Source organism: Heliangelus exortis, chromosome Z (assembly GCF_036169615.1).
Source record: "Heliangelus exortis chromosome Z, bHelExo1.hap1, whole genome shotgun sequence".
NCBI classification, from domain to species: Eukaryota; Metazoa; Chordata; class Aves; order Apodiformes; family Trochilidae; genus Heliangelus; species Heliangelus exortis.
The window spans coordinates 32,572,125-32,588,069 of record NC_092454.1 but is presented as its reverse complement, the minus strand read 5'-3'; the positions used below and the strand labels follow the sequence as shown (position 1 = coordinate 32,588,069).

Genomic DNA, 15,945 nt, shown 5'->3' with positions numbered 1-15,945 from the left:
AGCCCTGTTCTATTACCAGAAAGATGAAATAAAATATTTTATTACCATTAGTAAGTATCCACTAGCTACTCTGATAACACTGACATCAGAAAATGACTTTAGAATGTCATCCAGGGTGGTCGTAGTAAAGGAAAGCACCTTCTGAGTAGAGTTTTGTGCAACACTTTGATGAACAACCTGTGAAAAAAAAAAAAAGATACTTGGTGTTACTAAAGAAAAATTCAATTGCTATCTGCTACAGCACACATCTGAAATCAACTGTTTTTGTCTTAATGTTCTGTGAAAGCCCACAACCTACATAGAGATGACGCTGTTAGTATGCAAACGTTTGGTCATTTTTTCTTGCAAGCTACTGATTATCAGACCAGAATTTGCATCCTTCAGATAAGACTGCTGCATTCCCAGCCCATTCCAAACATTTAGTTCGAATCCTCTTTCCATACTCCAGCTCCCAGCATGGACTTGGTGCACTACAAGTTTTGCCTTTAACCCAAGGCCAGCAGTCTCTCTGGGCTGCTCCTTTCCCCCTGCTTGGCCATTTGCAGAGGTGAGAAGGAGCACAGCAGAGGTCCGAGCTTGTGACACAGAGGCCAGGCACTGTCACAGAGCCTTCCCACCCAGCATGCTGCTGGGAGAGCAGCCTAAGGCTGGCACCTGTTTTCCAGACACCTTTAGCATAACCATACCAACCAAAAGCTTCTAAATTAGGCCTCTGGTTCCTTCTCAGCCTCAGTAAAGCCAAAATGCCCCAGACAGGGAAGTGCAAAAACTCCTTGGCTTTTCATGTGAATAACCAAGCAGCTTAATTGGAAAAAAAATACATATATCAACTTAAAAACTGGAAGGCAATGACTCAGTTCTGGCTTAAACATATTCCTTGATGAAATACTGTAAAAAGCCATGAAAGAAGGCACTGGATTTCAGCAAGACTTTACAGTATGACATCTAGGTTATTTTCAGTTTTACCTCAACATACATCCTCTGCCAGGCTTCCAGAATTGCTGCAGCCTTATCCTCGTTCCAGTTGATATGTGAAACATATTCATACCCCTTGAAGTGCTCATACATTTGCTTAGGTGTCATTAACTGGAACATAGTTTGCAAAGCCTGGGCACTGTGACATCAAGAGAAGGGACAGGAGGAAGAGGCATAAAATGAGCATTTTCAGGAAATTCTTTTAATGGCATCAAGGTCTACATGAAACCCTAACGGGAGCTTGCATGAGTTCTTGATTTTATAGGGCACATGTTAGTATTAAAATTGAATACACTATAACTATTCTACTGTGTATCTGGCACAGCTGTACTGGTCTATGCAGTATTGAGGCTAACTCTGGTTTCACTGAAGTTAATGAGAGTTTTGCCATCATCTTCAACGGGATCAGTTTTGGAACTGAAGAATGTAATCCTAGAAATCAGTTGTAAAGATGCCACAGGAACAGTTACTTCTACGAGATCTTGCAAACAGTGTTGGCAGCTTGGCATCTGAAGACCTCAATCTTTCTCATCCCTTGAAGAGAAGTGCCAGATTAAACTGGCATTAAACTAACAAGCTGTAAGGAGTACATAGCAGCAATAGCTATCCATCTTGAATTTCCATGGTATGCAACTGTATCCAACAATTTTGGAAGCTTAAGGAATTTTTTTCCCACTAAAGATATATTCTTTTGCTACTTGTTGGAAGACCTACCAATGTTTAGTATGAATGTTAAAAAGGCAAAAATTAATATTAAAAAAATCTAGCAAAAGTTCTCTGTATTAAATAGGGAAAAATTATGCTTAATTTAGGTTAGTATGGCCTACATTTTTCAGAACAGTTCTACATCACAGGTATTTCCTGCACTGAAGTCCTGTGTTGCACGACTTTTTCAAGAAGTTTGAAACAAAGGGTTTTGTTTTATCACTCAAAACCACATTCAAGCTGTTGCGACATAAACCCAGACTTTTCTCTGCATTGATTCTGTACAAAACATTCAGTGGAGACTCTTGAATTCTGAAAAATCCAATGAGTGCATGCATTATCCAAATTAATATCTTCCTTTTTTCCCTTGATAGTATTTCAAAACATGATCAAAGGTGTTCAGTGCTTTAATCACTGTTCAATGCTTTCTGTATATATTCTATACAACAAAGGTGCCATGAAAAAGCTTCGCTTCTGAGTGGGGTACACTATCATTCTGGATTTATTTTTAAAAACTGCCTAATCACTCTTTAAAATTCTCTTCTGTTGAGGCATGTCCTCCTAAAGTGGGTTCATAATATACACAAAGGGCAATAGATTTTGCATAATGCTCCCCACATGCTCCAAAACCCAAACTCTAACAAAGACAGACTTTAAAATTTTCTTTAAACATTTGTTTACCTGACAAGTTTACCAGAACTGTTTTTGACTGTACCACCTATAATCAATTCCTCCTGCCAGTGCATGTATTTTCTTGACAGTCCATAACATCCACCACTCAAGACAAGAGCTACATCAAGAGGCTAGAAAAAAACAGAAAGAGGCAATTAATCAGTTTCATAACTTCAGACAAATTCATACTCTAACTCAACCCAGTGGACTAGAGTAACAGTTACTAAAGACAACCTAGGAGGTCTACAAAGAGAAATGTTCCAGATACTTGCTGACAAGATGGCAAATTTTCCAAAGCCTAATGTGACTGGTAAGGGGATACACAAATTTGGGGGGATGTTCCTTCTGATTTCTCACAAAAATCAACAAAACTGGCACTTCTTGAAGGAAGGCTTTGCTGCATGGTGTGACTGTGTACCAGCAGCTATATTCCCGCAGTGGCTATGCCCGGGGCACCAGGTGTGCAGAAATGCCGTATCGCTGCTTTGCCACACCCAGACAGCAGCTGACAACTGCATTCTCTAAATACACAGGATCAAGCATTGCACCACAGAGTGAGGGGCAGTCCATGACTGTGGGCTAACAGCATGTAGCAGAACAGAAAAATGACATAATTCAAGAAGAAAATGGTAACACCCTCTCTCCTTTCTGCCTTGCCCTCCACCCTCCACCCCTCACTCCCCACCCCCACCCCCTATCTTCCCTTAAAAAGATATGCACAAGGACAAGCAAACTTACTTTGGTAGAATTCTTATTGGGAGCTGTGATTGGGCAATCAGGATCAGCAGGATTCAGACAGGGTCGATCCATGTAACCATGACCAACGTCTGCTTTATTCAGCATTTCTTCCCAGCTCTCCACTTGGTAGTTTATTTTCTTTAACTCTTCCAAGAATTCTAAGGGGTCAAAGTTGATCCACTGCAAAGGAGGCTTCCCCCTGCAAGAGAAACCAGGAGAAAATGACACACATAAAAAAGGCAAAAGAACTACAGAAATAAGCATACATTCAAAAATTAACGTTTGCACAAATAATTATTTCCTGTTAAAATTTTAAATTTTTTCTGGCAAGGCTGCTTCATAAAATGTAAGGCATGTTTTAATTAGATGCATTTATGTACTTTTCTTGCAGCCCAGTTGTAATTTAAACAAAAAAACTATGTTCTTATTATTGCATAAACCAGAATATTCACAGGTTAAAACTACTTTCATTTATAAGAAAAGAAAAATAAATCATCAAGCACCCAAACAACAAAAAAGCAGCCAACTGTTGCTTCAAAGAATTGGGGGCGGGGAGGGGAGAGGGAAAGAAGAGAGGGAGTTGAGGAAAGAAAGCCTTTCTCATAGTATCAGATTACTTCTTGATATTCTAATAATCATCTTGCAAATGTAATCAATCAATATAGCTGATCTTTGTTTATCTGTAACCATACTGTGGTCCTTCAAACGCTCTGGCAGCTTGACTACTAACCATCAAGCTTTCCTGGTACCATGGCTGTCACCACTACCACTGCCACATCTCCCACCCCCCACCTCTGAATTTGTGATGCTGGCAGACTAGAAAGGCTTTTGGCTGCCTTATTCTGTGGCTCAAACCACACTGTATCTGCTTAACCAGGCTTAAGTCATTATTCCAAATCTCCCAACCAGAAAACACAAACCCCCTTATTTCCCCATCTAAAACTGTACACTAAAGGTTAGGAGATGGCCATTGCAAATTGCTTTTACAGAGACATGCAAACCAGGACAAAAACAATAACTCAAATGCTAACTCTTGCACAATTAACAGAAAATGTCTGCATAGATTAGCAATTAACTCTTTTAACTGAAGGATTCAGGGCATATAATATCACACTTTTAAACTGTGAGAAACCATCCATAAGAAATACTATATGGTTTCTTTAATGATCTCATAAGCAAAGGATTTGTTCTTTATTCTTTCAGAAGACTTAACTCAAAACACTTTTCTTAAGAATGAAGTTTGCAGCCAATCGATGGTTTTGTGTTTTATGGGAGGAAAAAAAAAAAAGGAAAAGAAAGGAAAGGAAAAAAAAAAACAAAACCAAAGCACAAAAGCCTCCAAAAACCTACCAGAAGCAGAAAATACTAATTTATTTCAGAAAATAAAAAAGGCATAAATTCTTAAAGCTTAAATTCCGAACTTACATGCAATTTTGCATGCTAGAAAAACAGGAGAAATAACATAGGATTTATATCAATGCCTACAAGTTGCATCTTTAGAAACAAGAAAAACTTTGCGCAATTAAAAAATAAAATCCATGCATATTCTCTGTAGAGACACTACACTTCACCTTTTATTTTTCTGTTAACCAGAATCTCAATAAACAATGGCAATACAACTGAAAAATCATACACAATTATACAATTAAAATCAGCAAGATGAGAAAGTTTGTGTTTTGTTTTGGTTTTTTTTTAAGAAGTTGTAAAACAAATGCTTACAATAGATAGGCAGTTCCTGACTGTAGCTTTGCTCCCTCCCAGAAGCAGTCCAAAGGCGTGATAATTAAGCAAGGATAAAGATATTCTATAATCTGTCAAAATCAGAAAGGGAAAAAACACATTTATACTGTAATAATCAAAGCAGCACAAGCTGAATCATGAGAATACACAGAGCCTGTAACTAAATTCCTGCTACACATACCTGGTCCATGTAACCTGCTTCTGTGATGAGTTCTCCTGATTTATAACACAAATGTTCCAATTTCCACTGTCTGTAAAAAATATAAAGAACAATTTTTTTTTCTTGCACAGTTACTCAAAAATTATTTTTAGAATACAGCAGACACCTCAAGTTGCAACTCCAATACTCATATTGGCTTTCAAGCAGGAAAACACTGAGAAAGGCAAATATTATTCAGCGCATATATACGACACCTCACAAAGAAAAGCAAATGCCTTTTTTTTTTTAGCTACAGTTTACTTCAGTTACAGACTAGACAATTGTTTGCATCTTCTGTAAAACTCATTAAAATGGAGCTGCTTTTGGATGAACAAGCCAGTCAGCACAGGTTACAGAATCAGAAATCCATCTTGGTATAAACGAGATTGCTTGGGACTTAAGGTATCACTCAGTGAACACAACTGAGCAAGAAGCCAGCTCAGAGAGAAGTTCAGAGGTCTAGAACACTCCCAGCTGACCCACGTATGCAGGAGGAAATAAACAAAGATTTCTGCCTTCCTTTTTCAGCTGTTAAAACTTCCACTGCTGGCGCTTCTAGCACCTTAGACAAGGCAGGAGCTGGGTAGAAGATAAGTGGATCCTTGGTATTAGTTCACTGGGGCATCATGTACTGAGAAGATGTGCTGAGAGACAGGGGGTTCAGTCCTCATACGCAGCACCCCCAGGCACATTATCACCCAAGGAGTAAGCCTGAAGGAACCACTTTTCAGGAAGGCATCTCACTAGCTCAAAGCTGGTACTTCCCTAAGGTGCACCTTTCACGTTTTTCTGTTGGACAACACTCAGCTTGCAGCCTCCAGTAGGTGCACAAAGACACTCCAAAGGCCAACTCCATTATAACAGCCTATGTTACTAAACAGCTATTACTCTGTTCACTGCCATTTCTCATGCATCCGCATTTCCCTTTATATCCAAACTACTGGAAGGATAGTAACATGTGCTGCTGCTCACAGTCAGTATGTACCCCACAAAGGTGTCAGTGAGTGAATTCAGTTCTAATATTAATTTTCAATATTAGGGATCCCATCCATAAGGTCCTATGGAAAACATGGATGTCCTGCAGAGCACATCTCCTCTAGCAAGACAAATGCTGAATAATGTAGCACTGCTCATGGAGTTCACTCTCAGAATCTTTTCCAACACGAGTTACACCATCTTACCTGTTAAAAGCCAACTTGTCACAGCAGTCATGCCACCATGTCAAGTATCAGAAACCAGTGACATTCAAATCAAAATGCAGCTCTACAGAAAAGGCTCTGAACTGCCAACAATTTAAAAATACATGGAAGGAAGCATGCACCCACTTCTGAGCTGTTACAGCTGATCAAGAAAACCTCTGCTTTCCCCCTTACCTGTTGTACATATAGACATGCACTCTGCTGGCTTGAAGAGCAGAGTCAAGGTGCTGTTGAAGTGCTTCTGTTGTTAGTACATTAGCACCATCTTCCTGTGGAGTCTGGATCATGAGCTGGGGATTAAACATGGCCTCTTCTCCAATCTTCTGCCTCGTGTAATTTAACTCCCGACTCACTCGTCCACCAACTGATGGATAAATATCAACAGCTTTGTATTAGCCAGTAGCTGCTTATTCTGCGTTAAGGTGATGAGCCCTCCCAAGTCAGAAAAACTTTACCACATGCCTGGACTGTTCTGTCTTAAACTGACCACAGTACAAAACTAGTAACAATCTTATTTTAGTAACACTGCAACAGAAAACATTTTCCCCATTTTCCCCATTAAAATACTTTTGCCTCTACTGCCCTAAAACACTGATGTGCAAACTTGAGCCTTGAACACTTTTTCTACATTATAGCCAATTTCACATACATTAAAATAACCAAAAAAAAACCCCAACTTTTCCTTGCAGACTAGACCAAATGCTACTTTACATTTTTTTACACTTGTATAAACAGTCTGCTTCAATAGCACATTGCAAAATAAATTGCTTTAATTTACACTTTTCTCCTAAATAATCTGGTGTCCTGGTAAAGGCAGAAGCAGAATGTTTCTCTTCAGTTAAAAAAAGGGAGGAGGGAAAGAATAGTGAATATGAATACCACTTCAGCCTTAAAAAAAAAATTACCACTTTTGCATAAAGAGATGCAGCTTGGAGTGCAGCAGAAAGGACGGTCTGCAGTTAATCTACCCCAATGGTCCAGGTACCTGCATAACATGCTGTGAGGCAGATCATTCATGCTCAGCATCTGTTTTTAAAGCCACGTGAGCTGAACAGTGTTAAAAAATGGTGGGGAGAAAAAAAGAGAAAAATGGCAGAGGAAGACTGCACAGTCAACAGGCTCTAGAAGGAGCCATATCTAATTTGCCTTGCCAGAGAATTCTTCCTAAGAATGGAAAATTATCTTCCCTCTTAGAACAAAGCATTCAGCTAGAGTTCATATACTTTATATAACCTCCCCTGTAGCCTCTCTAGCAAACCCATGTGGGAGGTGGAGTCAATTAATTCAGCCCATTAACTGAATCAATACCACATCCAGATGAGGAGGACAAGAATACCACCAACATGTTGTTTCCATCCCTTACAATTTATTACCATTATTGCTCTGCTAAGTCCAAGCTACAGACCTAGCCTAATTTGTTACATTTTTTCAGACATAGTCAGCTTGGCACTGGTGATCTGAATTACTGCCAAAGTTTAGTTCTGCAACAGTGTGAACAGAAATCAGGCATGTACATCTCTCTCTTCCTAGGCCTTGTAACAGAAGACTGATCCATAACCAGTTGGCGGGGTGGGAGGTGACATTCCCAAGCCTTAACAGGGACAAACTTTTTCAATCACTTGAGCCCTCAACCCACCCCCTGGGGCTAAAAGGACCACCAGACAAGAAGCTGGGCCCCTGCATGGATAAAGCTGTCAGAATCAGACCCTCAACAATTAAACCATATAGTCACTCTGGCACGAAGCATTACTTAATTTCTAATTCAAGAATTCTTTGAAGATATAAGTGTTTCCACAACACACTCAATTTTTCCAGCCTGTCATATGTGGTATTATGTCCTTCATACCAAGTAACAGTGAAGAGCTCACAGTAAGAAAAAAAATCAAAGTACAACTTCCTTACCTAGGGGCCCATTGTAACTGCCTAACATCCCTCCTACTGAGAGAGGGAGAGAACATACAATCACTGAGGATGCATATGCATAGCAACAAAAAGCTATTGTTCCTTTTTTATCAAGAATTAAACCCTAAAATACTTTAACTCACTGGGCTCCTGTGGAGTCTATGATCCGCTAATAAAATTTGCTTCATTTTACAAGAATATGGGGTGGAGGTAAGGGAGCAGAGTTACCCTAATCTGTATGTCTTGGAGCCAGAGCTTTCTTTTGCAGTCCTTTATACTGCAAGTGCTTCCACAGACAAGATGTCTCTCTCCTTCTTTTGTGTCTCAATGCCAGCCAGGACAATAAAATCCCAATTTTATGAGGACTGTGGAGTCCACCATAAACTTCTACTCCTGGTACTATATTCTTTCCCATTCCACTCACATTTTCTTTTTGAATGCAACCAGAACTTGAAGCAACAAACCGCACCTCATGCAAGACAAAGGGCGGCATTCCTATCTCTGCTGAAAGTGACCAACTGTTTACTATCAACAGAAATGACTGGTCCTGTCAAACCACATTAACTTCATTGACTAAGGCAGATTTAGCTAATCAAAATTGCATCACACAAGTCAGTCATCAAAACAGAAGCTGTTTTTTTCCCCTTTTCACATTCAAAACAGGAAGACCAAAACCACCCAAGAAGGTGGGTGCTCATTCCAGAACCCAGCATTCTTCTTCAGGCATCACAGCATTTAATTATTTCTTTGATGCATCTGTTATGTACTTTTCTTCAGCTGAATAGAATAAAGGTAACTCCACAGGCAAATGCATATACTTCATAACACCCAGGTGCAAACTAACTATAAATGCAGATTTCAGAGAATAATTCTGACTGCCAGAGTTGGATTATGTGAAAACACTTGGATAGACCAGAAGAAAATGGATATATCATGGCCTTTCAACACATCAGATGCAATAAAGAGCAAAAGAGGAAAAAAAATATAAAGTTTCCAACAGTTAAGTTTTCATTTATTTGAACTGAAAGTTTGCAAAGATCACTAGAGTCTGTCATACCCAGAAATCTTAAGACTCCACAACCAGCTGATCTGTGCATTTTTTAAAAAATCAAGTGCTCTTCTTTGTTTTGGTTTGTTGTTTGTTTTTTTTTAACCCAGACTACCCACAACTGGTGCAAAAAGTTACAAGTGAAACCTCTAAAATTGCCACTGAATTGTACCTGAAGCCTCCAGCTTCAGCATTCTGAAGATACATGATACTATGCTTAATGCTTGCATGCTCTGCAGAAAATAATTCATTGCATTTGTAACAAAAAAAATAATTCATGCATTATAGTAATCATAGGATTTCTACACAATTAGACAAATGATGCAAAATGCTACTGTTTTGTAGTTTTCCTTTATGGAGTCTTGTTTTCCTATATTAGACTCAAAGGGCTGCTGACTTAAATTGTATGTATGGCACACAGTACCAATACTTCCCATTTTATTCCATATCAAAGCCAGACAAAACTACTGCACTGTAATATTCTGGTGACAAAATCCACATATCACTCTCCTTTTCAATATATCAAAAGCCACTTGATGGTGTTTTAGTACTTTATTGCATGATTTCTTATGATTTAGTGCCTGGAACTGGCAGCACAAATTACCACAAGCCAAAATGCTGATTTAAGTAACAGACTGGTACATTGTCTCATGGCCAGTGGTAACACAATGATGCAGTTTGTACAGCATCCTATCAGCAGTGCCACCAGATTCTGGGTGTTTGCTGAACAGAAATGTGATACTATGCCATCTGTACCATTTAGCTAACAATGTTTTTTTAAAAAAGGGGGGAAAAACACAACAAAATAATAACATCGATGTCTGGGCGCCATTTGTCACTTAATCTATCAGTTTCTCAAGAATGTGTCTGAAGACCGGTGTTCAACATGAGACAGTTTTACTGCCAGCATTTTTGTTGCTGAGAGTTTGTTCTTGTTAAATATCTGTCTTTTTCTGGAGAAGAAGGAAGCACCTTCCCCTTCTCACCCTTGTCTACACCCACAGGCTTCCCTCTTAGCTCTGCGGCACAGCACAGGAGATCTGCCTTAAGCAAGTCAACATCACCTGCCATCAAACACAGTGCTACTCCTCCTGCACTTCCCCACTGACTTGAATGGAAGCTGGTCAAGGTACTGAATTCTCTGCCCTTCTGCAGAGCCTGAGTATAGCAGTAATTATCAGTATGGATGCTACCTTGCAAACAACTATGTAAGGACCACTGTGCCTCCCTCCCCCAAGAGCAAGGAACAGCTGTCAGGTGGCAACAAGTTTTAGTCATCCTTAACTTGAGACAGACCTGAACCCATGACCCATAGGTGAAAGGCCCCAGATCCCATTACCAAGCACCGAGGTCACAGTCCCAGTGTTTCAGCCATCACACATTAATATGCTTCAGTGTGTCTCAAGTGAGAAGCACCAAGAAAAACAAAACTACTTGCCTCTACTGTACATTACATTTGTACATCAGGTTCGTACAACACTAATGCACCCTTCAATGACCTTAAGAGTGAATGTCATTAAGATGAACTTTCATCACCACAGTTTCTGACAATTTCCTTCCACTGACTAACAATTTAAACTTACTGCATCACTCAGCTCATGTGCTCACTTTCACAGTGGATGCCACTGTGTCTTACCTAAACCTTTCTCACAATTAGCATTCAAAATTTACAAAGCACTACATAAACATATGTACAAAGAACTCTGGAACCTACCAGCAGAAACTGTAGTCCCTTCCACACCACACTAAGAGATCCATCCTAAGTCAAGTCATAAGACACTGGAACAGGTCACCCCATTCTATGAGTGACAGCCAAAAAAATCACTGCATGTTAATTTACTGTCTGGTTGCTCGAAATGCATAAAATATTTCTTTTTAGAGTATCTTACAATGTTTCACTTCAGGTTACTGGAATTGCATCATATAGCCTGTGGTTTTATTATTTTTTTTTTGGTCATGAACAGTACATCTATTAACCATTCACACAAGTTACCTTGTGTATAACTGTGCAGCAAGTAGCTTAATGGAGAGCAAGTGATCTCTAAAAAAAGAACATTCCTGAGAGCCAAACACTTGGGATAAAATGTTTGCCTACCAACGCAGAGGACAGACTTGAGAAACTAAAGCCAGATTTCCAGTAATACCTACTTGTTATGGAGCCTATGTTCTGTGACAAGCTGGAGGTGTTTGAGCAGAGAAAAACTTCCTGGATAAAACCAGTTTCTGAAGACTACAGGCCATAAGGTGTTTCCACTTGAGCATTTGTGGGGCACAGACACACTTCTGCTTTGATTGGGCGAAACTTATCTTTCACATTTTTGTACGACTATAAAAATGTGGCATTAGAGCCATCTAGCCAACCTTTTGACAATCAAATAGAAATTAACACCCCTTCATGACTCAGTAACCATACAAAAAGTAAGACTGAAAGTAATATTGCAATGTGTTCACCTGAGTCTCCACCTTTACCAACCAAAGTGCATTGGTGCAAAGTGCATCAGTCATCAGAAAAAAACAAGAACAGCTTAGACTTCCAAGGACAGCAGGCAGTCCCTACCACAGGATGCACCCTGGTCAAATCCTGGGGAAAGCTGCAAGCGCCTTGCCACCTCTCCCCTCCCTTCACCACCCTCACCCTGCCGGGATGACAACATGAAAGAAGGACTCTGTCTTCATACCTCTCTCCCTCACATCCCATAGAGCTTATCTCCTTCAACTCTGACTGCTGTTACGAGCTTCCTCCTAGTGCACTTTCTCACAGTTTCTCCTTACGCCGTTCCCCTGCACACCTCTGTCACACACATGTACAGGTATTATTTAAGGACCACAAGAAGAAACTAGTTTCAGCCCATTACAATGGTACACAGATAAACCAGCAAGCCACAGCTTTGCCTCCCCATCCTAATTGCATGCTAGGATTTAGAAGTGTTCACACATGGTACATAGCAGAAGGCAGTACCTAACGACACCAATGACAATCTCAGTTTTACTGATGTAGGAGTACAGACCTAGTAACAACAAAATGTAACAGCCAAACACTACTCACACAGGACTGAAGCCTCCTATAAAGAAACTGAGATAAAGAATTGAAGGTCTCTGGAAGATATGAAGAGTACTCTGCCTCTTACTGGACACAGAAAAATAGTGGTCTTTTGATTTTAAGCCTTCCGTTGCTCTCTAGGGAGTTCTTTTCTTCGCGTTTTTGAGCATGTCTGTGCTGGTCTTTGTCAGCAACAGAATACAGCTTTTCCTGCACACAGTCTTAGCATCCTGAGAGAGGAGCAGGGAAGACAGCACCTTCTTCAGAATTATAATTTTCTAGGTCTGACTGGAAGAGTACAAGGGTAAATCTGCTTGCTGGGAGGAAGTGCAAAACACTTCCACTGAAATTTAAGTTTAGTCAGTACAAGAAATGTGACTAGTTGGCATTTCCACTTCTTCAGACTTTTAAAATGATGTGTACTTGTAGAGTCAGAACTGCTACTGGTTTACATAGTTGATCTCCAAATTTATTAACAACTGAGTATAAGAGATTATAATTTATTTGATGTATCTGATATAATGATGCTAAGGATGGCTCTCATAAACCCATCAGGCTTACATGGTAAAAATGTTTTGGCTACCAATGTTTTTTTTTTCTCTTCATTTATTTAACTATACAAAACTCCATGGGGAGTGACTGCAATTGGGCTATCAAAAAAAAAATCCATTGAGAAATTATGGGCTTACAATAGCCAGAAAACGGTAGTTAGCAAACAGCGACTCAAAGAGATTACATGGTTGTTCAATGGGCTGTGCAACAGCTCAGTGAAAAATTATCATCTTTATCATGTAATTAAACATGATCTATACCAGCACTGGACTACAGGCAGTAAGAAAATCCATGCTGTGTCTAGCTTTTCTAGCACAGCACTTACTCTGCTAAATGCACATACTTGCATTTGTATAGCTCACATGGAGTGGCAACAGCCATGCCTGCCCAGGTTAAGGGAGGCTTTATCATAGTTTCCCTTTCCAATATCCAGGTGGGGACTTTATACTGCTCCTTTCCCCCTATTCTAATGTCCAAGAAAAGGACCCCATCTTTCTAGAATACCATCGCAATCCACTATCAAGATATAAGTGACTTCAATCTCTCTAGCACCACTGACTTCTAGGAAAACCAGTACGATCACCTCAACCATTTCTCTCATACTGAGAATTATGTAGCATCAGGTTCGTTATTTCCACTTAAAAAAGAAGCAAAATTAAAAAGCGAAGATGCAAATTACCAGAAAAACTGCCACAATGAAGCATTTCCAAAGGCTGCTTTTTATCTTCCAAGACACCACACAATATGAATTAAGTTACTCCTCACACATGCTGGGGATGACTCCAGTGTTGCTGTTACAAATTTCATTAATGCTGACACAATTATGAATAGCAAAGAAAAAAAATCACACCTCAAAGATGGCTTTTAATTCTGTCACAGTTCAACAGAGTTTAGAGATGTGACAAGGACACAAAGCTGTCTGCGTACAGCCCAACAACAGCTGCCTCTCCCTGTAGTGGGAAACCTTCCCTGGAATTCTAGGAACTAAATTTCTTTCTTTCTAAAAGGAAATAAATATAAGCTGATTTTACATGCATGCATCTGTACTGGCCATAGGCAGGAAAATATTGATTGGGTAAAACAGACAGATTACTAAAAAAAAAATTAGACTTTTTTTGCTGCATGTTCTGCTTGGTGCCCCTCTAGGTTGAGAAACTAGAAAAGTAAACAAACAAAATGAACAAATTGAACAGTATGAACTGGAAAAAAAAGAAACTAAACCACAACAGAACAACCCAAGCATCTTATAAATGTACAATAAGACAAAAAAACTGGTATCTGCAATTGAATTGAATTAGTTTCCAATTAAACATAAAACACAGTAGCTGCTTACTGAGCTGCGACACATGTCCCTGGTAACAGGATATGAGCCATTCACCTCTGGGTCACTGGTTCTAATCCAGCCAGGAACAACAGTGACCACAAGTTGTTTACCATCTGACAGCTGTTTGTGAGCTTATGTACAATGAGTTGGTGGTCTCTGACTATTTCTTAACGGACAGGTGTCCATGTTATATAAAGCCACCATCACAACTGGCATCCCTGTTGACCATCTCAACAAAGAGACTGAGGAATGAATGGGCATGGAGACCAAACTAGCTTTTCTTCCAGAGATGCAGTCCCTTCAGGTCAGAGCTAAGCCACAGCTTTTGGTGGAGAAGCCCAGCTACTGAATATTCTGACTGAAGTACCAAAGGAATAAAGGACTGTAGACTCTTGCTTTCTCCTAGAAATCAGGGAGACAGCCCTCAGTGAGGATAGGCAGCTAATACAGATTATTGCAGCTCTTCAACAGCATACGGTCATGTAACAGTTTACACCTGCTGAGGAACAAAACTGATTTTTATTTTTCAGTAATTTAAGAAAACATTTGAGCATACTTTGTAACAGGCCAAAATTCTCAGTTGTATGTGAAAGACATTAAGTTTCCAGGAGCTCTGCTGAGAACTGTATGTAAGGGGATTCAAGGTCTAAACCTAAGAATTTCAAGACAGCTGAATATAATTGTTTTAAGTTACTTTAGCTTGAGTAAGAGCTTCCACTGGGTAATATGCTAAAAACAATTTGCTGTGTTGTTCCATAGCAGTCAGCTTTCCTCTAGGCCCAACTTTTCATTTAACCTCTCAGTGCCCTTTCCTCAAATATGTAATTGTTTTCCTGTGTGGTTAAAAGCAGCATTTTTAAGTCTTTTCATCTGTACTCCTGGGATAGCACAAATTTCATCTGTGCATGGAGTAGCACAAAATTTGAATGCAATTTTTTTTTTTTTTTAAAGAGCAGAAAACAGCAATGAAAATAACTATTCATCCAGAACCTTTTAAGGGATATAATTTCTTAAATAGTGCTTGTAAGAGATGGCAAAACTAACATAGAAAAATGAAAGGAATTAACATGTTATGAAACAGGGTACAGTTTCTTTCAAGTATTCCCTACCAGCTGCCTGCTGTACCATCTGTTGTTGCCTAAGCAGCTTCCTTCTGAATGGCTTTGCACTGAAGCAGAACTGCTTTCACTGTTGGACACAATCAGGTCAGGTCAGCACTCCCCCCAGCACCCAACCTGCTGCCTGTCACGGCTTTCCTCCCCCCTCTCGATATTTCTTACTGGCCACCAGCTCCCAAGACAGTGCTGCATCTGTCAGGAGTCCCATTTTTCATAGTTTGCTTGCTATTCACACCGAGCAGCAAAGACCGCGTGTCATTTTGTGCAGGATGCGGAGATTCCCGACAGATCCTCCGAGAGCGTGACCATATGGCCAACTTTATTCCGAAGAAGAAAAACTCTGCGACAGACAGCTCGGCAAAAGTGACCAAACGCACCCCACACTACCACTTTTATTTGCTGGTTTTGGCTGGTCTGATCACGCAGGTAATTGCACTTCGACACCACGCCCACCCGACGACAACATCGGCCACTTCTCCCTTTGAACGACCGATTACCACAGGCTCCCGGACCGCTGGAGTCACAGCCTCTGCCGCCCACCGCGGGCGGCTGTGGCCGCAGCCCTCCCCGGAACCTCCTCCGGACCGCCCGGAGGCGCCGCCGCCGCTCGCCTCAGCGGGAACACCCTCCCTCCCTCCCTCCCTCCCTCCCTCCCTCCCTCCCTCCCTCCCTCCCTCCCTCCCTCCCTCCCTCCCTCCCTCCCTCCCTCCCTCCCTCCCTCCCTCCCTCCCTC

At 40.4% G+C, this 15,945-nt stretch overlaps 1 protein-coding gene across 3 annotated transcripts in view; it reads right to left on the bottom strand.

The window, feature by feature from the left end:
* Window positions 1–15,945, bottom strand: part of PTCH1 (patched 1) — a 66,143-nt gene that overhangs the window by 36,321 nt on the left and 13,877 nt on the right. For all 3 annotated transcript variants that reach the window (XM_071729991.1, XM_071729990.1, XM_071729988.1), the window contains 7 exons: window positions 6,403–6,592; window positions 5,012–5,081; window positions 4,810–4,901; window positions 3,091–3,289; window positions 2,362–2,483; window positions 967–1,114; window positions 46–177 (listed from right to left, as the gene is read on the bottom strand). In XM_071729991.1, coding sequence (XP_071586092.1) covers window positions 46–177; window positions 967–1,114; window positions 2,362–2,483; window positions 3,091–3,289; window positions 4,810–4,901; window positions 5,012–5,081; window positions 6,403–6,592 — 953 coding nt within the window. The remainder of the gene's footprint in view (window positions 1–45; window positions 178–966; window positions 1,115–2,361; window positions 2,484–3,090; window positions 3,290–4,809; window positions 4,902–5,011; window positions 5,082–6,402; window positions 6,593–15,945) is intronic.